This window comes from Haliotis rufescens, unplaced genomic scaffold (genome assembly GCF_023055435.1).
Source record: "Haliotis rufescens isolate VD_foot unplaced genomic scaffold, xgHalRufe1.0.p SCAF_42, whole genome shotgun sequence".
NCBI lineage: Eukaryota > Metazoa > Mollusca > Gastropoda > Lepetellida > Haliotidae > Haliotis > Haliotis rufescens.
This window is the reverse complement of record NW_025964135.1, coordinates 3,429,072-3,455,822: the sequence shown is the minus strand read 5'-3', so window position 1 is coordinate 3,455,822 and position 26,751 is coordinate 3,429,072. Positions and strand designations below refer to the sequence as shown.

Sequence of the window (26,751 nt, the reverse complement as noted above, 5' to 3'; positions counted from 1 at the left end):
GCTGATCGGGATTCCCCTGCCTGTAAGCGGCCTACGGCTTTGCACTTCTGTTAATTTTGGCATGTTGTTGAAGTGAACTGTTCGATTAACGCAGATGCCAGGCAGTCAAAAACCCTGTACTTTAATACCGTTCATAGTGCTGCTGCCAGTGCAGTGCGTGCAGCTCCATGGCCCTTTTGTTGATGCACTGGGTGCGTTTTTCCGAATCGTACGTGTTTCACGGGTTATGATTTGCATGTCCTTGTTGTGATCATTTTGATCCGGGAAACTTGTCACTGACGCTATAACACATTAAACCTCTTCTTTTGTACCCCTTGGTCAGCTAAGTTTGCTTTTATGGCCAAAAATATCCGTTTTGCTTTTCTTTTTTGGAAGAGTATATAATTTTCACAGCTATTTTGCGGTTTAACACCAAATGGAATCTGTTTCGATGGATAATCTAGACTGGTTATTCTCTTGCACTGATAATTTATATTTTGACAAAAGGGTATTCTTGAAAACTTGGTCATGACGGACATTAAAAATGTAATGACCTCTCTGTAATGGCTGCAGGTGATGCACTTTGGCCATTGACACACAATTCTGTACACTGTCTTGAATGGTTTATTTTAACATTGTGACCGGACCCGTGAAAATTCCTGAGTAGAATAGGTCTTCAGCAACCCCGTAAAAGGTGACTATGCTTGTCGTAAAAGGCGACTATCGGGATCGGGTGGTCAGGCTCGCTGACTTGGTTGATGCATGTCATCGATCCCAATTGCGCGGATCGTTTCAATGATGTCAATCACTGGATTGTCTGATCCAGACTCGATTATTTACAGACCGCCGTCATATAGCTGGAATATTGCTAAGAGCGGCGTTAAACAACATACCAACAACAAACATTGTGACCGGTACTTCGTATTATGTCTTTCCTTCAAATTCCTTTACTGGCCCTTTAATTGTATGGCCTATTGTTGACAGGTACAAGCTATAATAAAAACAAATGTGAAATATTACAACTTGTAACTAAGGTAGTAAGTACATGTTATTACCAACATTATTTTCCGGATTTTAAACGAAAAATCTGTGATACACACTTCAACCTTTTCAATATGCAATTTATCCTTTTACACCATTTACATTTGTAATAGCATTGCTAGTTATGATTGACATGTTGTACTTATATATTTTGTTAATACTTACAAATTTTATGGGCCCTTTTCACCCTACACAAGTTCATTTCATATTCTGTTAACATCCACGTGCTTGTCTAATGTCTATGCACTGACTAAAACCCGGATGATAAACCAAGACAAACCAAAGAAAGTAGAGAACTTAAATGAAGCTCTCATAAAAGAACTAAAGTGCCTAATCCCCACAAGTGGTAGCCTACAATGGCATTGAGATTATGGAGGTCTTGCATTACATAACATTTGTATTGCCCCCTCAGACCAATATTAGCTACAACTTTGAACTATGAACCATAGTAAAACATTCAATTGATTCGTTAAATCGGCAAAATGTCAGTTAGTCTTGTTAATGAGACACTGTTTTGTACACAAAGCCATGTTTTCTGCAGCTTCCCGAGGCAAGAGAGTTAACTGACTATAAAAGTTCAGTTTCCACCCTTGCCGAACTAGGCTGGTATTATGAAGTTAGATTTTGGCTGGACTGACGAGTCTATGCATAGTCCAATCAAAATCGCGCACCGAAATCGAAATCCGGTTCGTAAACTGTAATGCAGATTTCGGTCGATTGCGGGATTTGCACAGCATGTGCACCGCCACCTCGTTGTCAACAGATATTTTCCAAAACTTTTCAAGATTTTAATCAAGGTGCTCACGTGATTTGATGCACCTCACGATGTTAACCCCGTTCTATCACAATATAGATCTTGATTATCGATCAGATCGTCTTAACTGGGCGCCGCCATTTTATTTGAAACAAATGCAAGTGATACGAGAGGCGGAATTTGATTGGTCCATAGGAGAGGCATAGAAGGGACTTAACTCGTAACAGCCCCTAGTGGCGCTTCGATCGAGCCAAGGAATTCAAGCCCGGTTCGGCAAGGGTGGAAACTGGACTTTTAAAGTCAGTTAACTCCCTTGCCTCGGGAAGATGTGTTTTCTGTTGTGTGCAGAAATATCTGCAGATATTCTATAATGTCCCCTGATCTGCAAACTATGCCATCTTGGTGCGGAACTTTATACATGACACGGGCAGCGTGTCTGAGGCGTCGCGAGCTGTTCGCTGTACAGAATTAATCGCTCCGTCGTCCAGGAATCCTCGGATAGCGGGTTCGAATCACAGAATCGTTCCGATAATGATTCTTTTTGTATCAGCACCATATCCGTGCTTGTTGGTTACCCAAAGTGATCAGCGTCTAATACATGCGTGTAATACATGGGCTCTCGTCGTCTAAGGCGCCGCGATTCGCTTTGCAGAGTTGCGTCCCTTGGGCACGCCAGAAACCTATGATTGTGAGTTCGAATACCGGTTCGCCCCGATCATGTTTCTAGGTTTGTCAGCAACATACCCGTGCTTGTGGGTTTCACCGAAGTGGTAAACGTCAGAGACCTGCATCACTTCGGGCTTTCCTCCAACATTAAGCTGACACTCACTCACTCACTCACTCACTCATTAAAGCGACACGTCGTCATGTAATGGAGATATCGTTAATGGGACTCGCCGACATATAACGGAAGTACCGGTAGGACACACCTATAAGGGGTCGCTAGGGAAATACAACCGTTTGAATGTGTCAAATTTGACGTCAGACGCACCCAGTTAGGGTGTTATTTTTACATAGTTCGGTAGCCAACGTAACCCTTTCAGTGTTTCCAAAAGATTTCAAGAGATTTGGTCAATGCAAAGTGCTTCTAAAGGCATACACATTTACGCCCAAAACGAAAATTGGCACGTTTCTAAAACACACAAAGTAGACCAATGTGTTTTCTGTTTGCTCACTTGGATGAACTTTTGCTGGAGAGGTGAAAAACACACTTTTCTCAAATATCAAGCGATTTTTGTACGTGATGGCTCTTTGGAAAGCTCTCCAAATTCTAAGACTTGTGATACAAAATCCGAAACACCTATTAGGGGTCGTTAGGGAAATGCAACCGTTTGAAGGTGTCCAAATTGACGCCAGAGGCCTCTATTAGGACGTTCCCGCACGCGCATGCGTGACACGATGATGATTATTTTAACACAGTTGAATAGCCAATGTAACCCTTTCAATGTTTATAAAATATTTCAAGAGATTTGGTCAATGCTGTCTTTCAAAAGGCCTGAACAACATTTAAAATACAGAGAATCCATTAAATGGTTGATTGGCACTCTATAAGTTGGCAAATAAATAAGAAAAATCTAAAACTGTATGGATAACAACTTCTGTTTTGCTGGATAGAGCGACTTTTCGATGTAGATTCGTACACCGTTATCAAGCTTTAATGACAACTACCAAGTGATGACAGGTATAAATGTATGACATGTTGTGATGAGCGTCAGATTAACATTGACAGCAACGTTAATAGACAACACGTAAATATAGGAATGAATCGAAAAACCGATGTGTAAAATGTAAAAATCCGCGTAGCTGATTCTAACAAAAGTTCGCGTATTGGTTTTTCAATTCATACCTCTATAAACCCCCCAAAATACACACTCAATGCTTATAATTAAATTCGACAATGAAAAAAATGTTTTATCTACAATAGTTTACCTAAAAAAACAGTTGTCAAGCAGATTGATAAACATTTCAGGTGTAGGAATACATACTGTGGCGTGACATTAATCAGGTGATCTTTTAATTTATGCACATAACTTGACACGCCCACAAAGTCAGTAGCCAATCAACGGAGAATAAGATCAAAACAATGTTCATAGGCAATCAAGGCAAGAGGCGAGAAGAACTGCAACAGACAGACTGTAACGAACCGGAACAAATATGTCCGGGGAAGGCGGCTGCTTCAAATGACATGGTCAGTTACCGCCAGATTCAAACATTGGTTCCCTGAGAACGGGAAGAAATAGTTAGAAAAATGCAAGTTAGAAATGAAACACGAAGACATGAAAGTTATGGAACCGAGGCTAGCGGGAAAAAAACAGGCGAGCGAACCTGAACGTTTGCTGTTTCATTCTTTCTCGGCTTTCGGTCTCAAAGGGTTGTTTGGACAATGAATATGCAAACTGTCCTGTGCATGACGATACACGTGAGCAGAAATTCCCTCGACTGTAGTATTGGGATTCCCCGAAACTCCGTAGTAATCAATGTAGTCCGCCTCGGTGGGCGTGGCTGAATTGTTTACATTCATTGGGAAATGAATGCAAGACACGTGACCAATTCAGCTAATCAGAAAGCAGGAATTTCGATGACCACAAAGAATATTTAATTATAATTTGATGAAGCTAAATCTACAGTAAAAATAACAAATAGCAGACAGGTAATGAAGCACACGGGTAGTGAAGCCATAATGATTAAAAGGAATATACAGTCGCGACTGGATCCTGATTAAAATAGATTATTGCTTTATTAGATATTGATAGCGCCCGTCTTCAAAACCTATGCTTGCCATAAAAGGCGACAATGCTTGTCGTAAGAGGCGACTAACGGGATTGGGTGGTCATGCTCGCTAACTTGGATGATGCATGTCCACGATCCAAAGTGCATGGTTCGATGCTCATGATGTCAATCACTGGATTGTCTGGTTTAGACTCGATTATTTACAGACCGCCATCATATAACTGAAATATTGCTGTGGCTACTTTTGCGGCTCCTGTTCGGGTACTGTTCGCCAGAACGTAATTCAAAATTTCGAGGGGAATCTATTGGGCCAGCAATTAAGGTAACGTTTCGGCTTGTTATGAAAAATCTTAAATGACAACACAAGTAATGCGATGCTGTTATTATTGTGTGCCAGATCTTGTTAAATATCATGGGATACATTTTTTTATCTATTAAGACGTTTTTCAGACAGCGTGAAATAATCAAGCGACACGATCTTTCTGTTATCTTTGAGGCCTTGTAGAAACCCAGCGGTTAAAACATTCCCTTGTGAAGTCAAAGGTCGGGGTCGTTTCCTAAGTTTGCACTATATTTGGGACCCATTCCAGGGATGTTATTCGTGGCAACTCACTCACTCACTCACTCACTCACTCACTCACTCTAGCTGAGCCTCCAGCCAGACGTCTCTCTGTGCATGACAGACGTTCTCGATTTTGACATTAGCCTGGTTTAATGTCAAGTCAGCTCAAGTATAGACAACACACATTACATGTACACTGAAATCACATAAGTCGGTACCCCGTTAGTCTGGAAACTCCGCTTTCAGTAGGAGTCTTTTAGGGACGTCCATCTATAATTAGAAATTGGTAAATTGCGACTATTACACTGCTACGTAGATTCATACAGTTTGTACATGGTTTTTCAATTCATACCTCAATGAACCGAAAATAATCCAAAGTCAATCCTTAAATAATTAGACTGATACACATCTTAAGATATTGATAAACCAAATATATTGTGACTGTCTAATAACCCGAGCAGGATTCTCTCTTAAGGCGTCTCAACACTATTTCACCCAAAATACCAGTCCTACACAACTTATTGTAGTTGTCGTGACCTTTAACATTGAGATGAAACGCCTCCCCGAGTCTAGGTCATGACCTAGATGTTTTATTTACATAAGTGGAAAAAGCCTCAGAATATCACGCAGGGGAAAACACCAAGACGACAGTAAATACACCGCAGTCGTATAAGACGATTACAACCTCAACTGTTAAGCTTCAATTCACGGAAACGTCTTAATTCTAGTTATAATAGTATCTTAGACAATATATGGTTTAATTGTATCTGAACACGTTGTCGTGTCACCACACACCGCTTATAGGAAACGTTGTTGTTCGTGCACATGGGCCGTGTGTACGGAGGTCGTGGACGGTGTAGTAGTTGTGTGGTTGTCGGAACGGACGGTGAAGCAGGATGGACTTGAGAAGAAAGTGAAGTTTAACATGGAGATTGAACCAGGAAGGCGCGTTGAAGGTGACGGACATGGTATGTTAGACAGAGAGTATACGTGAGTGAGTGAGTGAGTGAGTGAGTGAGTGAGTTTGGTTCAATGAAGCTTTTTTGGAATAGTTGAGTTATATCACGAAGAGTCATGGGAAGAAAATCCAAATCATGGACGTTTAGCACTGACACTCGTGATTCTCTTGACTTATTTATTCGTGTATAATACGCACTCGTGTGTTATATGCACCATTAATTATGGGCATTTAAATTCTGGAAAATATATCTGTCGTGTATTATACGCACAGACTTTTCTTTTGTATCAAATTAGGCTGTCAGCATAAACCACAATATTAACCATGTATCAACTCGCATTATTCAGGTACTGGTCATATATTGAAGGATGTGGCATAAAAAAGTTAAATATATTGGGAGAGGCCATGAAACAATATTACATAAAATGGTGGGGTGGGGTAGTGGGGGGTGGGGAAGTATGATACAGTCCTAGGACCAATCTCACCACCCCATCCCACCCACCTCTATAATGAATGGCCAGTCCCTCAATTAGACAATGTTGCAAGTGATCTCTGGATGTGACTTCATTCCAGATTCCACAGTCTGTGCCTAGGAGGATAACAACTCACCGCTATGTAGGATGTTTATACGCTTTTCTTAAGCTATTTATGTGGCAAATGCCAACTTCGAGATTATATAGTATATAATTCTATAGTAAAGTCAAAGGTTTGTTTGAGATAGCACTATGTCTTTTTATCTCGAATTCGAGATAAGCGATCACAATTATATATATTTACACAGTGAGACCGGAGAATAGGTTCGAGATATGGGTACTTTGGAGATGACGGATCTCGAGATAACAGGGTACAATTATATTTTGAAAAGTCATTAAATACAATTTTTGCAGTCTACGAGCATAGTGTTCGATTCAAAACAATCTATTATATAATGTAACTTGGTAAATTCAGGCCCAGCTATTCCCGGTGAAATCGTGATTGACAGTTTTCGGAGTTAAGAGTAATGATATAATACATCATTGAATTATTTTGTTAGCATTCTTAAAAGAGACCAGCGCGGTGATCAACCTTCAGTTGGTGGCGATCTATAGCCTGTTTCTATAATGTGTTGTTAAATGATTAGTTAGTTATCTATTTTTACTTGTTCTCAAACTAGTTTTACGAATGTCTGTGATGTTCTAGTTATTATACTGCTCTTTGTCAGCAGAATTTTAAACAGTTTAATATATATTGTTCATATCAAATTTTGTTTCGTCACGATATGGCTGAAATATTGCTGATGTGACGTTAAACTTTAACTCACTCACTCACTCACTCTTAAAAGAGAAGAAGCCTGACCGGAACTGAAATGATTTGCCAACCCTCCATTTCATCATAAAACGTATATAACGTACGTATTTAAAGTGACATTTTAAAGCACAAGTACTACAAATATAGATATCTTTGACGCAAGATTTTATTTCAAATAAGACTAAGCCTACCAGTGTTCTTTCATTGTTTCAAGGCGAGATTGAAGAGGATAATGAAAAATCATCATGGCTGCAACAGGAAAAGGAAGAGTTACCTCCACCTGACGACACGCTCGTGTCAAAGTTCACGTCCTGTCGATGGGCCATTGCTTACATGAGTGCCATGGCGTCAGTCCTGCTGATAACGTTACGTCACTGTCTCAGTATGGCAGTAGTGTGCATGGAGGTGGATGTCGGCGATGTTGCAAATTCTACAATCAACACAACAACGTCGACAGGGTTTGCCAACGTTACAGCAGGGTACGGCTACATTACTCTGTCGCAGAATATATCGGGTGGAAACCTCACTGACCGCCCTACAACCCCCTCCAGCATGTACGTAAGTAACATCTTACATTGGTCATCCTTACCATATAGATTTGAAGAGTTGACTTGCCTTTGCAGGTGTTTGTGACGGATGCCACCGGTGGCACAGGAAACACTCCCTTTTTCGCGAACACCTGGAATTATCATTATTTGATAGTGATTCATAAACACTTGCTCATGATAAAGTCGGAATTGTACAACCGACTCTGGTTTATGCAGAGATTTCTATTGGATATGGAAAGGGTTTTGTAGCATTATCATTATTATTTTGTACAGATTAAAATGAAAAATGCATCAAAGAGGGTTTGGGTGATCCTGGCACAGTCAGGCTGGTTAGGGTCATCACCAGCTCATGGCCCTTTATGCAGAGATTTCTATTGGATATGGAAAGGGTTTTGTAGCATTATTATTTTATTATTTGGTACAGATTAAAATGAAAAATGCATCAAAGAGGGTTTGGGTGATCCTGGCACAGTCAGGCTGGTTAAGCTCATCACCACAGGGCCCTTACCCCCTCCCCTCTACACGCAGCCCAGACACCGAATGGGACTTCTCCCAGGAAGCGCTGCCCAGTCAAACCCAATTTTTCGGAGAATGTGGAATCTCCCAAACAGTGCAGCCTTCTGCATTACACAGATTGTCAGAAGGGCTGTATTCCTGGTATCAAACCCGGGTACTCTCCCAATGTCAGTCAACAGATAGGGAGGTACCAAACCTAAGGCACCGAGAACAATGGGGAGTCGGACAACTTGGTACTTGGGATGCAAGCGTGAGATTTCGAAAGCGAGGTCCGCATGTTTGCCATGTTTTTCCTCAATCTTGTCAATCACATTAGTGTCGAAAGGGACAGAACATTCAATGATATAAATGATTTCATTGGATTTATCAAAAAGGACAAGATCAGGTTTGTTGGCCTGGATACGTCTGAGGCTGTATACGGGCCTATTCCAAAGAATGTTGTATTTATTATTTTCAATGACGCCCTTTACATATTCTGGCTCGTACCATGGATGGACCTCTGTGTCAAAACCACAAGCATTGCGAGGACGGTAATAACATGATTGAGCTACAGCATCATGTCGCTTAAGATACTGTGTTTGTGCCAAAGCGGGGCATCCACTGACAATGTGTTGGACAGTCTCATTAAATTCATTACATAATCTACATTTCATATTTACATTTTGATGCAAAATCACGCATTGACGGTTTCGAGTTGGAAGTGACTGGTCCTGAGCAGAAAACAGAAATCTTCTGTTTCACTTTTCAGGCCAGCGGAGGACTCTGCAGGGCTGCTGACCTTCTCAACACACTGCACATAAACTCGATGCAATTGTCGTTCAGATAGCCTCTCCTTGAAAAACTGAGTCTGTGCCGATTGGATATGGCACTTCGCTTGGTTGGTACTCATTACTGTACCGTCCAGCAGTACAGAACCTTCTACAAAATCAACACTGACATTGAGATTATGTGCCAAATCCTTGGCTCGTTTAAGAAAACTGTGGAATGCCTTATTTTCATCATGAGTCTTGACATGCTTCACAAGAAGATCATCACGAAAAGTTAATGTGTGCAGAAGTGCACAAAACAATTCTATCATGAAGAGCCCAAACGTTAATGAAACCACCCCTCCCATAAGGGTTGATAAATACGAGGGGTGTTCATTAAAGATTTCCCCTAAACCACTTAGGGTTATCATATCTGGTTGAAATTTCACATGTGTAATGATACATGTATCTATGGGTTATGTCTGAATTTGCAGCACCGAACTATTAATCTTACCACTTTTACAGGTGTTATGATCGAGTAGGGTGTGACAATGGAGCCAGTAGAATACCGAGCAGTGATTAGGTTTTTATATTCGAAAGGTCGCACACCAAAAGAAACTTTCGATGAAATGAAAGCAACTTATGTGGAAGATGCCCCACCATATGACGTTGTTAAACACTGGCATCGCCAGTTCAAGTGTGGTCGGACATCTGTGGAAACAGCTGCCATTCCTGGTCGCCCCCATTCAGCCATTGATGAGGACACTATCCATCAAGTGGAGACCGCCATTTTGGCAGACCGACGTAAAACTGATCGCCAGTTAGCACAAGATGTCAAGATCAGTGTAGGGTGTTGTGGAAACAAATCATCCATGACAATTTGAACATGCATAAGGTGTCTGCACGATGGATTCCCAGGTTGCTCACACCTTTCCAAAAGCAGGAACGAGTCAATTGCTCAAAGGATCTTTTGGACATTTGCCGCAAAAAAACAGACAACTTTTTTGACAGACTTATCACACAGGATGAAACATGGGTCCATCACTATGATCCTGAGACTAAAGTTCAGTCACCACCCCAAAAGAAGGCACGTGTCCAACCCTCTGCAGGCAAGGTCATGCTCACGGTGTTTTGGGACCAGCACGGAATAATGATGATGGATTTCTTGGCAAAGGGTACCACAATTACAGGAACTTATTATGCTTCACTGCTGCGGAAATTGCGGGACGCTATCAAGCTTAAGAGGCGTGGCATGCTGACCAAGGGTGTCCGTCTCCTGCAAGACAATGCTCCAGGACACAACTCTCATGTTGCCCAGACAGAAGCGCGGTCCTGTGGCTATGAAATCCTTCCACATACTCCTTACTCTCCTGACCTTGCACCATCTGTCTTCAACCTCTTTCCAACCATGAAGTCATTTTTGAAGGGAAAACGTTTCACAGATGATGAAACACTGATTACTGAAGTCAAGTCCTGGTTTGAGACGCAAAATGAGGGTTTTTACTAGCGAGGTCTCCATAGTTGCATAAAACGATGGGAGATGTGTGTAACTTGGTGGTCCCTATGTGGAGAAAGACCAATACCTATGCCAAGTTTCATTCCACTAGGTCCATCGGAAGTGGGTCAGGGGAAACACCCCTCGTATAAGCGATTGAGGGTAGAGCGAGGGTGGTGGGATCTATTGTCTGACATGATTCTTCGTGTGAAAGGGTCAATACCGTGAATGTCTTGTTTCGTCCAATGAACAACACCAAAAGAATATGAAAGGACGTGCACAGCATAAGTATTTGTGGCTTTGACTTTATTGCGAGCGTTCAGCTCTGAACTCCAGATTTTCTTAAGTCTACATTTGTACTCTACCCGAAATTTGCCCTTGATATGGCAATTCAGGAGTTTGTCCCTAATCTGCATCCCTAATTTCGTACAGGCCTGACCTCCCACGAGATTCTTCTTCTTCTTATTATTATTATTATACAGTGAAACCCGCTGTTCCTGAAGGTAACGTCCCGTGGGTAATAGTCTTGATTAACCAACTACAAGATTCACAAAGGCATTTAAGGTGACGTTCCCATCAGGAATCGCCTGGAAGACGGGTCTAACATATTTTCACTGCAATTGACATACACAATCATTTACCCCCCCTCAACACACACTTATACATGTCATTTCCCACGTGTCCATCGTCAAAACGAAAGATCATCTCCGTGCCGCAGTGGATAGAGCGCCTGCCCCGATTGCGGAAGGTTGGTGTTTCGATACCCTGGCCGCGTCAAACGATGATACTTCCTGGTACCCTTCCTGGCGCTGGGAAATAGCAGGGACAGGTCGGCTCGGTGTCTGGGAAGGGTATCCATGTTATACCGAGGCGTGGTATCCCAGTTGGCTAGCGCTTTTACATCCGACCTAGACATCGTGGGGATGGTGGTCGTAATCGTTGCTCACAATCTCGATCACTGGATTGTCTGGTCTAGACTCGATTACATACAGGCTCCCGTCATGTAGCAGTAGTACTGCTAGTGTGGCTTTTTAACAAAGAACAACACAAACAACATGAAACACAGGACTTGTAAAGACTTGTACACACATGCATACACGTCGCTATATAAGAGCAATAATCTTGGACGCGACGTTAAACCCCATTTAACGTTACTTCACCTCCAAAAAAGGGGGCGGTGGGGTAGCCCAGTGGTTAAAGTGCTCGCTCGACACGAGGTCCATTACCCACATAGGTACTATGTGTAAAGCCTATTTCTGGTGTCCCCCGCCGTGATTTTGATGGAATATTGTTAAAAACGGCCTAAAACAATACTCACTCACTCACATAAGAAGACAGGGAAGCACATTCAAGGTGAGGTGAGGTGAAATTGGGTTTAACGTCGCGTCCAAGATTATTGCACTTATATAGCGACGTGCATGCACGTGTATGTGTGTGTGTGGCTGCTTGTACTATGACTGATGCCGATTTATAGTGCTAGCTCACTGAGATACCATGCCGCAGTTTAACATGAATACCCCACTCAGACACAGTATACTGACTCCGAGCCGACCAGTCCTTGTTTTAGCCCCTTAATGCCGAGCGCCAGACAGGGTAACAACAAGTACAATCTTTTTTCTTTTTTCTAACGTCTTTTTGTATGACGCGGTCGGGGATCGAACCCCGGACCTTCCGCTCTCCGGGCGGACGCTCTATCACAAGACCACGGAGGCGGTCAGCACATTCAAGGACCTGCACTCAAGTTACAGTAAAGATACAGTAATAACGCCGGGTGTTCAGCGTATTCCGTCTCATCGGTTACATTATTAGGTTTAAGTATGAGGTTTTTTCTGCTGCATATAATTCATACCCATTATTTGAATGTAACCTGGCGCCACACAGTGTCAGCGGCAAACTTTTGTACATAACCCTGCTATTGTTACTATGGCAACAAAACAGCATTGTGTACACTTGTGGCCGGGAATACATGGCAATATGTGCTTTCACCTTTTTATTCATTTTACAGAAAACCAACCCCTACTTTTCCCGAGACCTGGAGGGCGTATTATTTTCAAGTTATTACTATGGTTACCTAACCACGCCCTTTGTAGGCGGGTTTCTGGCAGCAAGGTTTGGACCGAAGAAAATGATTGGTTTATCTCTGATCACGTGTTCCCTCATCACGCTTTTGCTGCCAATGGCGTTCCGGGTCAACTTCTACCTGGCCGTGTCACTTAGGGTCACCCTGGGTTTTGCGTCGGTACGTTCAGGCTTGGAATCAGTGCGTGAGTAAGTGAGTTGGTTTTAACGTCAATTTTAACAGTATTCTCGTTATATCACGGCGTGTCTGCTTAGTGTGTGAGGAAAACCCAAAGTGATGCAGATCTTAGCCACTTTGGCGAAACTCACGAGCACGGGTATGGTGCTGACAAACCTAGAAACTTAAAAATCTGGGCGAACCGGGATTCGAACCCACAGTCATAGGTGTCTTGGGGTCTCAAAGGGACGCAACTCTGCACTGCGAATTGTGGCGCCTTAGACGTCTTTGCGCCCGTGCACCCATCATAACATGAAATATGTTCAGTATTGATGGTGATAAGACTGTTGCTGCTGTTACAACTATACACACTGCTAATAATTCTAACATTGAAAGCCAAATTAAACCACGGTGTTGACAATTGAAATAATAAATTGAAATAACAATATATGCTGTTTATCTTAAACGTATCGTAATTTGACGGATTACTTTTTACCTGTCTTTAAAACACAAAAAAATACAAAGGAAAACCCAGTTGAAGACATTTTTCTGGGGCATGGGCGTTTTACCTTTGATCCAAACATGAATACATGCTCATTATAAATCCAGCAGTTCAAAGATCTGTGACGTGTTGTGTGAAGGCTTGTCCTACTTCTTTAAAGGGTGTTGTTCTGCCGTCACAACAAGTATTATGGTCTCACTGGGCTCCCATAAAGGAGAAGGCCCAGCTTGCTGCTTTCACCAATTCGGGTACGTACTACACATTACATGACATTGCTATCCTCGTCACTGGTTCAGGCGACCGGCTGGGTTGGGTGGTCGGGCTCGGCGACTTTGGTTTGATGGCGTGTCATCATGTCCCGACTGATCGTTGTTGATACTATCAATAGATAGATTGTCTTGTCCTGGATTGAGTGAGTGAGTGAGTTTGGTTTTACGCTGCTTTTAGCAATAGTCCAGCAATATCACGGGGGGGGGGACACCAGAAATGAGCTTCACACATTGTACCCATGTCGGGAATCTAACCCGGGTCTTCGGCGTGACGAGCGAACGCTTTAACCACTAAGCTACCCGACCGCCCCCTTGGATTGAGAGACTGCCTTCAAAAAGCTGGAGAATTGCTGAGTGTGGCGTTAAACAAAATTTGATTCACTCCATTTGTGGCTTGTTGAAAGATATTTGATGTTTTGAATAATATATTATTTTACGATAAGAGTAGTAGTCGATTTTAAAATCGGGAAATTTGTTTGAGACAACGACTGGTTTCCCCCCACTGCTTCAAGATGCACTTCTTTCAGCACACCTGCATAAAAGAGGAACACACAGCACATCCAGTATGTTAGGCGAACACACATCATCTAGCGTATTAGGCGAACATACAGCGCATGCAACATGTTAGGTGAACATACAGCACACCCAGCATGTTAGGCGAACACACAGAGCATCCAACATGTTAAGTGAACACACAGCACACCCAGCCTGTTAGGCGAACACACAGAGCATCCGGCATGTTAGGCGAACACACAGAGCATCCAGCATGTTAGGCGAACACACAGCGCACCCAGCATGTTAGGTAAACACACAGAGCATGCAACATGTTAGGCGAACACACAGATCATCTAGCGTATCAAGCGAACAGACAGCGCATCCAGCATGTTAGGCGAACACACATCACATCCAGTGTACGAGGCGAATACACAGAGCACCCAACATGTTAGGCGAACACACAACACATCCAGCATATCAGGCGAACACAAAGCACATCCAATGTATCAGGTGAAGGTTTATATACTTTTTAAATAACGAGGTAAACCATATTTTTCCAGATTTTATTGAACAAGTTATCAGACTACGACTATGACTACGACTGCGACAACTGTCTCTACTACAAGCGACTACTACTATTACTCCTACCTCTACTACTGCTACTTCTACTTCTGCTGCTGACCCGTGAAGATCCGGGGTAGAAGAGGTCTTCAGCAACCCATGCTTGCCGTAAAAGGCGACTATGCTTGCCGTAACACTTAAGGCGACTAACGGGAACGGGTGATCAGGCTCGCTGAGTTGGTTGATGCATGTCATCGTATCCCAGTTACGTGGATCGATGCTCATGATGTCAATCACTGGATTGTCTGGTCGAGACTCGCTTATTTAAAAACCGGCGTCATATAGCTGGAATATTGCTGAGTGCGGCGTTAAACAAAAAACAAACATGCAAAACTGCTGCTGTTACCCCTACTACTATTACCCTTCTAACAAAATAACATTACTCCCACGACTTCGACGACTACTAGTATTGTTACTTTGTTGGACAGATGTTTTTTTTATCTCCCAAGGAGTCAACATCGGGAGCATCATAGTGACCGTGGGGTCCGCCATGATCTGCGGGGTCCCGCTCGACGAGGGCTGGCCCTTCATCTTCTATGTATACGGTAAGGGTCGGACACCACGTGACATTTTGTCTTTGTTAATGCAAGTGTTATTTTCTATGGATAATTTTTTGTAAAACTTCAACTTTTAACATAATATAATTATGTCATGCATTTGAAGGCGTTACACATTGTAATGGGTGAGCGATATTGATTGGTTGAATGACTAGAATAAATAGGTATGCAACTCTGAATCAATCATTGGCGCATAAGATCAATTAGTCACACGTAAACTTCATTTCACACATACAAAACAAATCTTATTTCAATCGTATTTAATGAACCACTTATTCATTAAACATATTCAATGGTATTAACATTTCGAAAATACCAGGCAAATATAGAATGTCAGTGCCAGAGAATAGCCACGTTAGTGCCGAAAAAAATTCCATTGTGGGTAAAAGCAGAATAGTGGTGAAAAATGCATGCCAGATCTCAAATACATGCCGGGTAAACGGCTCTCGCGAAATTTATAGACGGTCTAATAGAGGAAATACGGTAAATTGAGAGCGGTTGTTTTTGGCGACTATATGTTGTTCTAGGCAGTAATCCTGACTGCTTCGGTGGTGAGATTATAAGATTTTAAGAAGGCATATCTTTTGCATACAAATGAAAAATATGAAACTGTTAGGGACATGTTCGAAGCGAACAGACAGAGTAGGACAATTTCGATCGTCATTGAAACAATCGACAAAGAAAGTAAAATATAACATTATAAAAATGTGTTTGACGAAACTTTATTTCTGGCAACATGTTGTTTACAAACCTTTTTGTGTTAGATATTCATTACCATCCCGGCCAACCTTTATCTCGCGCTAAACCGCTCGGTTCCAAATTAAAATAATTGTGTACCTTCATCAAATTTCATAACACACTAGGTGTATCTCCTTTGTGTACTATTGTCTCGTCTCCAGGAGGGTGTGGCTGTGTGTGGCTGGTCCTGTGGGTGGTGGTCGTGTTCGACTCCCCGGAGTCACATCCCCGGATGACTGACAGGGAGAAACGCATCATCTACTATATGAAAACAACAAAAACAACATCTGTCAAGGTACGCCTTTCTCATTGTATAAACAACAGGGTCACTTCACTGGGGGGCGATTGGGTAGCCTAGTGGTTAAAGCGTTCGCTCGTCACGCCGAAGACCCGGGTTCGATTCCCGACATGGGTACAATGTGTGAAGCCCATTTCTGGTGTCCCCCGCCGTGATATTGCTGGAATATTGCTAAAAGCGGCGTAAAACCATACTCACTCACTCACTTCACTGGGGAGTGTGTATTTCAAGAGCAGGAGTGGTGGTGAGCTTTTCTTTAGAGAGTGAGTGATTAGTTTTAACGCCGCCTTCAATGGTATATCAGTTACGCAACGACGTGTCAAAGGGACGTAAAACCCACGACCAAGGGTAAGGTGCTCACAAGAATCAATTATCGGGGTGAAATCGGGATTTGAACCCGCGGTCATCGATTCCTGTACGCCTAAGGGGCACAACTCTGCACAGCGGTCACATGGTCCTGTGGCTTCGACTTGAATCCGATGTTTATAGTAGAATGCTTGTTGAGGCACAGCTCGCAGATCGTCAGCACACAGCTTGCGCGAACATCTGCATTGACCTATCGGTCATAGGCCAATCTCGTCCTGAACCAAGGGGCGGTCTGGTAGCCTAGTGGTTAAAGCGTTCGCTCGTCACGCTGAAGACCCGGGTTCGATTCCCGACATGGGTACAATGTGTGAAGCCCATTTCTGGTGTCCCCCGCCGTGATATTGCTGGAATATTGCTAAAAGCGGCGTAAAACCATACTCACTCACTCACTCGTACTGAACCTACCTTGAAACTACTGCATAGCTTCTATACTATAAAGTACGACATGTTGTACTCTTGATATGTGATATTTTCGATATGACAACAAACGAGAATGAAAATCTTTATGTTATATAACTTTATTTAAAAATATATTAAAGTTTTAGACGTACTTCCACACGTTGAAGAAACTTAAGAATCCGCGTATGAATACAATGCCTGACTTAACCGTCTCATTGATTATGTAGTGCCAAAGGTTTTGCAGCCATATTTGTTTACAAAAGTGTCGACGTTTCTGGGAACCTTCAAAATGGTTTATCGAGCATCGAAAATGTATGGATAATAAAATAGTTCCTGTCTAGATTGACGTTATTTGCATATTTATCCCATTAGTTTACTACCCACCATAAGAAAGTGGTAATTATTCAATAATGAACAACAAATGCTTGTCCCGAACGGATAATTCGACATTGGTCTCGAGTTAACGAGGTTCAACTCCTTTAGTTATAGTTGTCTATATTGCCGGGATACTGTGTGATGAAGTAGGGTTCTATGACGTGTTAACCCAGCGGGTCAGTCATACATACAGCTACGCAGTGATGAAGTCGTAAGAGTTTGTCTGGAGTCAGTGAGTGAGTGAGTATGCTTTAACGCCGTTTTATCTGTATTCAAGTCACTTACCGCTTTGGTGAAGCCCATGAGCACGGGTATAGTGCTGACAAATCTAGAGTAAGTGTGAGTGAGTGAGTTGGGTTTAACGCCGCTTTTAACAGTATTCCAGTTATATCGCGGCATGCCAGCTTAATGTGGGAGGAAAGCCCGAAGTGATGCAGGTCTCGGACGTTTACCACTTCGGTGAAACCCACGAGCACGGGTATGGTGCTGACAAACCTAGAAACATAATCGGGGCGAATCGGGATTCGAACCCACAATCATAGGTTTCTGGCGTGCCCAAGGGACGCAACTCTGCACAGCGAATCTCGGCGCCTCAGACGACTGGGCCACCCGTGCCCCCTCTCCATACAGACGTTCTATCCACTAAACTACGGAGACGTCGGTTTGCGTAGAACACCTCCATATCCTGCTCTGGCCTCTCACTTATGCCTTCAGTGCAGCAATTACAAGTATGATGAATGTAGGTCTACCATGATGTCATATATTCCATTCCAGGCACCGTGGAAAAAGATCGTGAGATCGCCGCCGTTCTGGGCGCTGGTGACACTCCACTTCTCTGAAGCATGGGTGCTGACGTCGATGACGACGTTCATACCGCTGTACATGGATGATGTCCTCAAGTTCAGTATCAAGGAGGTGAGGTCGTCCTGGTGGATACACAACGTGATTAATACTAAGTCTTCAACAAAACTGTTCTTTAAAGAAATTTGTTGTCGTTGACCATGATTTAACGTCACCTCAATATCATTACCTGAGGGGCATGAGGGCGATACGGTCGCCCAGTGGTTAGAGCTTTAGCCCCTCACACCTAAGACCCGGGTTCGCGTCCCCACACGTAGACGATGTATGAAGCCATTTTCTTGTGTACTCTTACCCAACCCCGACACACACACGCACGCACACACACACGCACGCACACACGCACGCACGCACGCACGCACGCACGCACACACAAACACACACCACATCACAACCCTGCCATATTGCTGAAATATTGCTTATTGCGATGCCCCTAAAATCTAAGACCCAGGGCCCCGTTCCACAAAGCCATCTTACTGTTAAGGTGATCGTAACTCCCATCCTTTAACACTGGCTTAGGATAGTCGTAGCGCTAAGATCGCTTCGTGGAACGGTGCTCAGGTTCGGGTCCCAACACGAAGATAATTTATGAAACACTATCAGTTGTCAAACGTATTCTGAGAATGGTTTCATGTTTGTGCAGAACGGCAGCTTGTCTTCACTTCCTTTCATCGGCCGGTTTATTGGAGCCATACTCTCTGCCTACGTTGCGGACAACCTGCTGATCAAGGGTTACCTGTCCACCACCGTGACCCGGAAGTTGTTCCAGACTATAGGTGAGTTCATGCGCAGCAGGACATGGGGTAACACAACATGTGGCGATGTCCTGCTGTCAGTAAGTGACTCTATCTGGTAAATCTGTATAAGCACGAGATGATGTTTGAGTATATTACCACCCTACGTTTCCCGCATCTTGAACAGTTTCTGGTTTTGGAAAAAAGTGGACAGCGGCCCACACGGAACCGATAATTGTTTTTTTAGCCAAGCTTTGGTTGGTTGGTTGGTTGGTTTGTTGTTTAACGCCGCACTCAGCAATATTCCAGCTATATGACGGCGGTCTGTAAATAATCCAGTCTGGACCAGACAATCCAGTGATTAATATCATGAGCATCGATCCACGCAATTGGGATCGATGACATGCATCAACCAAGTCAGCGAGCCTGACCACCCGATCCCGTTAGTCGCCTTTTACGACAAGCATAGTCACCTTTACGGCAAGCATGTGTTGCTGAAGACCTATTCTACCCCGGAATCTTCACGGGCCGCCAAGCTTTGGATAAAAGTCTTTGGAGAAATATGATATATACTGAACAACAAAAGTTCCTGTGACATTGAATAAGATTTAATGCAAAGTTATGTTTTATTACCAAATCTAAAACAATTTCGGTTTGCAATAGATAAAAGACTGTTCAAATGGTTTAATTTGCCATACTGACTTCAGAAAATGCGTGATTACATAAAACACATGAACATGCCAAGATGTCAATTTACAAATCAATAGCGTGTGTGTCCACCTCTGGGTATGCGGAAACAACAGTTGCTGGTGTTGCCATTAAGTGTTGCTGATTGTAAGGGCGCTTCTATAGGTTAATCTCAGACTGGGCATACATCCGTGTCTGCGTTTATCACTCCAAACTGGCTTCCGCAGGATATATCAGTGGGTGGGTGGGATACATTGCATCATAATGAACTGCTTCACAATGCTTTGCAGACCATTATGGCATCACCTATCTCTATGACACTCTGATGATTGCCTCTACTTTTCACGACCGCCTCCGTGGTCTAGTGGTAGAGCGTCCGCCCGGAGAGAGGTAGGTCCAGGGTTCGATCCCCGACCGCGTCATACCAAAAGACGTTAAAAGATGGTACTTGTTGTTACCCTGTCTGGCGCCCGGCATTAAGGGGCTAAAACAAGGACTGTTCGGCTCGGAGTTAGTATACTGTGTCTGAGTGGGGTATTCATGTTAAACTGCGGCATGGTATCTCTGTGTGCTAGCACTATAAATCGGCATCAGTCCGGACTAGTACAAGCAGCCACACAAACACACACACGTACATGCACGTCGCTATATAAGTGCAATAATCTTGGACGCGACGTTAAATCCTATTTCACCTCACTCTACTTTTCACACTCAAGGCACTGGTTCTTACTGTTCATAAACAGGGAGATTGATTTTGGATGATGAATAGAATCTCACTCCGATGTCTTTCGACGTCGAACATATCAACACTCATCAACAAGGTTGGCATTCCTCTGGATATTAATGGGTTTTTGGTTGTTTGTTTTTTCATCGACTTGTGTTGATATATTTGAAATTAAGGGACATATTCAGCTGATAACGTGTCAACTACACGACTTGACTGTTTTGGATATCACATTTTCTGTTCAACCTCGTGCTGTTTTTCGCAGGTTCCGTGGTTCCGGCAGCCATGTTGATCGGAGTTGGGTTCCTGAATTCTGACCAGAGAATGCTGGCAGTGGCGCTTTTAACTCTGACGATGACGTCCCACTCAACCACAATGGCGTCTTTCAGGGTCAACTACTTTGATATAGCCCCAAGGTAACATTGGAATAAACAGTCTGTCAACACCATGTCCGCGCTCGCATGTCATCGGTGGTAAGCTGATAGGGGCACGTGGCACAGCGCACAGGTCACAGCGCACAGGTCACAGGTCACAGCGCACAGGTCACCAATCACGGAAACTTAACAATGTCAGTCGCGGAGAGTCTGGTTTAACGCCGCTTTTAACAGTATTCCAGTTATATCACGGCGTGTCAGCTTAATGTGGGAGGAAAGCTCGAAGTGATGCAGGTCTCATACGTTTACCACTTCGGCGAAACCCACGAGCACGGATATGGTGCTGACAAACCTAGAAACATAATTGGGGCGAACCGGGATTCGAACCCACAATCATAGGTTTCTGGCGTGCCCGAGGGACGCAACTCTGCACAGCGAATCGCTGTGACTTTAAACATTCTAGCACCACACAGAAAGTCGAGAGCACATATAACGTAACATAAAATAACTAGTAACTAATATCATATATTCTGCAAAAAAATAAACGCAAAAGTGATTTTTAATGTATATTTTATATATCATACAAATAAACAACAGATGGTTATCGATTGTTCAAAATTGTCACACATTATCTGTTCTCAATTTGTTGTATGTCCACCATTAGAGTCCAAAATTTACTTGCATCGTCGTCCGATGGAAACAAATCAGATCCCGAATTGTGGCTCGGGGAATGTGCACCCATTCTGCCTGTAGTGCTTTTACCAGATATTGGAGGGGTTGTGGTTGTTGCTGACGCGGTAGTTGATCCAGTACATCCCATAAATGTTCGATTGGGTTTACATCTGGAGATGACAGGACCTGGATGTTGTGATTCCTGAAAATAGCTGTTGTCAGTCTTGCTGTGTGAAGTCGGGCGTTGTTTTGTTTGAAAATGACGTTCGCTTGTTGCATAATAGGAAGGACGTGTGGCCGAAGAATCTCATCCGTGGGCTGATACCCTGCGCAATGCTGGTATTGCCGTAGTTGTAGAGGTGGCCGTGGCGGTTCTTTCACTAAGTGATGTAGCCGTATGAATCTGTCCTGTGCTCTAGTAGTGATGTATGGTCGACCGGGAAGATCACGTGTTGTCCCATGGGTTTGATAATGGTTCCACAGTCTTGTAATGGTGCCTTGTGCTACGTGAAAAAACGAAGATGATTCTCCTGTTTGCAATCGGCCGATGGCGTTGTTGCGTTGGGCTTCCGTCAGTCAAGGAATGTTTTCGCTGTTCACTTGCTATTAGATTGTGATGGCATGCAAATGAAAACCCAACGTTTTTATAGACCAACAAATGATGTCGCACGTGCATGCCATGTTGGTGTGTTTTGGCATCAGTCTCTTATGTGGTTATGTTTGTGCTATTTTTTCCATCTTTTCACCAAAGTTCTGCAGTACCCCTTTCTTTCCACACAAATCAATTCCAATCCATGCAGAAATGACCAATTTATTTTTTTGGTATTAATTTTGTAATTTTGTATGGATGTCGACAACACTCTATCAGAAATTTACGATTATACTACTTTTGCGTTTCTTTTCTTGCAGAGTATGTAATTGAAGTACATAGCGTGTTGGACCTTAATTATTGTGGAGATAATAAGTATTATTGTGGAGATATAAGTGGAGATTTGTTGTTATTTCAGGTACTCTGGGCAGATTATGGGAGTGACGCTGAGTGTTGCTATCATAGGGACCATCATCAACCCCCTGATAACGTCGTCCATGACGCTGGATGTAGGTACACGTATTATACTCATGAACATGAACCATTCCCGAAATGTGATAATCCAGAAGACAGCAAACATGAACAGTTCGTACGATGCATGTCTGGGAACACTAAATATCATTCATACGCCTACGAAAAGACATGTAAACTAGTGACGGGTCGAACATGTGCGTGCGTGCATGGTGGGTTGGACCCGATCGCCAATGACAAAAATACCGTCTTACTATATGTTCGTGTATGTTGGCAGGTGGACGTTACACCCACATACCCACATACTCACACACTCACTCACACACACCCACACACTCACACACCCACACATTCACACACATACCCCCACACACCCACCCACACACACACATACCCACACACAAATACCAACACACTCACTCACACACATACCCACACACTCACTCTCACACACATACACTCACACACACATACCCACACACACATACCCACACACTCACTCACACACACACACACACTCACACACCCACACATTCACACACATACCCACACACACTCACACACACACATACCCACACACTCACTCACACACACATAACCACACACTCACTCACACACACACTCACTCTCACACACATACACTCACACACACATACCCACACACATACCCACACACTCACTCACACACACATACCCACACACTCACTCACACACATACCCACACACTCACACACATACACTCACACACACAAACCCACACACACATACCCACACACATACCCACACACTCACTCACTCACTCACGCACACATACACACACACTCTCTCTCACTCACACACACACACATACCCACACACTCACACCCACACCCACACTCACACATACACCCACATACTCACACCCACATACACCCACATACCCACACACTCACTCACTCACACGCACACACATACCCACACACTCACACCCACACCCACACTCACACATACACCCACATACTCACACCCACATACACCCACATACCCACACACTCACTCACTCACACGCACACACACTCACTCACTCACACGCACACACATACCCACACACTCACACCCACACCCACACTCACACATACACCCACATACTCACACCCACATACACCCACATACCCACACACTCACTCACACGCACACACTCTCACTCACACACATGCACACACACATCCCCCCCCCCCCCCCCCCCCCCACACACACACACACACACACACACACACACGGAGATAAAAAGTGTGACCATGGTGGTCATTTCATTGTTCGCCAACATAACCAAAACTATCTTTTGGTCGCAATTAAAGGGTTGTGATGTCATCTTCTATTTCCAGAAAAGTCAGGAACAGTGGCAGAAAGTGTTCTTTATAACAGTGGGAATCGTCCTTGCTTCTGACGTCATATTCCTGGTGTTCGGCAGTGGCCAGGAACAGGACTGGGCTAAGGAGAAGCCAAGAGAGCCAGAAGACCTTAAACAGGAAGCGGCTTAGAATGTTCTATTGGAGGCTTGAAAATAAAAATTGAAGTGTGAATCTTCGTGATTGTATGCATCAATTGAGACGTGGATACGAACGTTATGTATCTTATGTAGTCAATGCAATAGATAAGGTTTTATCTCATTTGTTTAGGGTGAGGAGGTAAGTTGGGTTTTCAGCCGATTTTAGTAATATTCCATGCAATATCACGGCGGGGTGCACCAAACACATGGTAGTATTTGACAAAACAAATGTTGAACGAACAAAATGCGAAGTGTTTGGGTCGAGACGGTAAAGTTGTGACGCCCAGCATCACTGTGCTGCAGACGGGACTGCTGCAACATATGGTTTAGGTTGCAGTGCTCGGCTGGTCCTTCGGGATATCATGAAATCGACCTATATTCAACATGAAGGCGTCTTCTAGTTAACGAAAATTCCTTTCCAAACATTAAAAAATGTTCAGTAAAGTTGGAGGACATATATCGTTCGAAACAATCAACATGCAGCAATCTGTCCTATTTTGATAACTGATCCTGAATTCACATTTTTACAGCTAAAACATACTGCACAAAATCTTTTGATGACCTATCATGTCAAACTAAAAACGTCATATATGGCATTAAATATACCTTTTGTGAATTAATTTATGTTGGAGAGAAACAACAGGAATTATCGACCAGTCAGCCATCATAGTTCGGTCATCAACAGAAATACTTCCAATTGTGTCTACCAACATTTCAACGTGAGGATATTAGAGAAAATATACATTCCATCTTATAGCCTTAAGTACAGTCGCCCTTACAGAATGTTCGAAGAAAATCATTGGATTCGACTTTTCTGTGAGCAATGTCATATGGATGTAATGACACAAAAAGACGTCAGTCTTTCTAACCAACGAACTGCTAATATCAATGTACAGTAAACTACGGTTATAACGAACTCAAAGGGACAACTAATATTAGTTCGTTATAACCGTAATTCGTTATAAGCATATATACAGTATAACTACAGCATATAGTCGGGACTAAAAAGTTAGTTCGTTATATCCGTTAGTTCGTTATAAGCGTGTTCGTTGTAACCGTAGTTTACTGTATTGAGCCTGTCTCGGGCATCCCAAAGACGTCGACGCAGCCATGGTCACAAGAAAGGACGAAGGCCAAATGATACCATTCATTTGGAAGATTTGTTGCCTCTCCAAAGAACAAGACTGTACTCGGTGTCAATATACGACTCCAGCAACCCTTGCTGACGGATGGGTCTACAGGTGAAGTGAAATGGGGTTTAACGTCGCGTCCAAGATTATTGCACTTATATAGCGACGTGCATGCACGTGTGTGTGTTTGTGTGGCTGCTTGTACTAGTCCGGACTGATGCCGATTTATAGTGCTAGCTCACTGAGATACCATGCCGCAGTATAACATGAATACCCCACTCAGACACAGTATACTGACTCCGAGCCGACCAGTCCTTGTTTTAGCCCCTTAATGCCGAGCGCCAGACAGGGTAACAACAAGTACCACCTTTAAACGTTTTTTGGTATGACGCGACCGGGTATCGAACCCCGGAACTTCCGCTAGAGTAGAGTAGCGAATAGAGAGTATAGTAATTGATATTTCTTTGAAACGTTTGGTCAAACAGGAAAAGTCTCCACTAAATCATAAAAAAGAGCGCATGTTTTTGAATTTGAAATTTGCAAACAAGGGAATCCATTCCTTAACTATCAATATACGAAGAATGTGGTTCACCCTATTTCCCCTGGCCAACCCCCCTATTGCCCCCCGGGTCAAATATATTTCCCCCTCCACCAAAAAAAAAAATCATTTGAAAGGTAAACATTTTCTCATTTGATAATGGTAGATCTGCTACCACTCCGTTATAGATTGATTGTTGCTAGTGGGTAGAAGTGTACATACACAGGAGAGTTCACAGTCATGCGATAAAGCAAGAACTGTATAAAACTGATGGAATAGTTCAGGAACAACTTGACACGTTGAAACTCCATTATGAAAGGTGACAGAGTGAACAGTTCCAAGTTGTGCAGGTCTCGGTCGACTACCACTTGATGACATCTAGGGGCACAGGTATGGTGCTGTCAAACCTAGCCACAAGATCAGGGTGAACCAGTATTCACATCTCCGGTCTTAGTTTCCAGGCATATGAGAAGCACTCTCTGCGTTGGGAATTGCATACCCAGACGACTGTGTCTCCTGTGCCCCTTAAAGTGTTTTGAATTACATCGAAGTTTTGTAGTTTGAAATAAGGGTCGCTCCTACAATAGACAGTGGTGCTGACAAGATATCATCAGGGACAGTGAAGTTTCACCGTCTTGAACGAGATTCTCCACATTTATGGCGTTACTCTATTATATTTGTTCCAGTTCTCAAACTTTAGGAAGCATCCTCCCTTGTTGTGTTATACAGGTATGTGATAATGGCTGATAACCCACCCAGGTTCCCAATATGTAATTCAGCCTCCTAAACTTGCAGGCATAGGGACTATCTAAGATACAAGGAAGATATCACTCATTATGCTTTACACTTTGTCTGGTCACCTGATGAGATAAACATGATATTCAACAAGGAATACAAAAGTTCTGAATTGTACATTGTCTCAGTGATCATCATGATATTACAGTAAACTACGGTTATAACGAACACGCTTATAA

The 26,751-nt window shown here is 43.2% G+C and overlaps 1 protein-coding gene across 1 annotated transcript; it reads left to right on the top strand.

Annotated features, from left to right (window-relative positions):
• The first annotated feature begins 5,764 nt into the window (after window positions 1-5,764).
• LOC124129048 (sodium-dependent phosphate transport protein 3-like) lies at window positions 5,765-24,110 on the top strand. The gene is made up of 11 exons (XM_048382916.1): window positions 5,765-6,034; window positions 7,526-7,869; window positions 12,622-12,855; window positions 13,515-13,602; window positions 15,189-15,284; window positions 16,196-16,329; window positions 18,247-18,387; window positions 18,974-19,106; window positions 20,741-20,891; window positions 22,529-22,619; window positions 23,946-24,110. Exons 1-11 carry the CDS (start codon window positions 5,992-5,994, stop codon window positions 24,099-24,101), a joined length of 1,611 nt encoding a protein of 536 aa, XP_048238873.1. The 5' UTR covers window positions 5,765-5,991; the 3' UTR covers window positions 24,102-24,110.
• The last annotated feature ends 2,641 nt before the right edge of the window (window positions 24,111-26,751 follow it).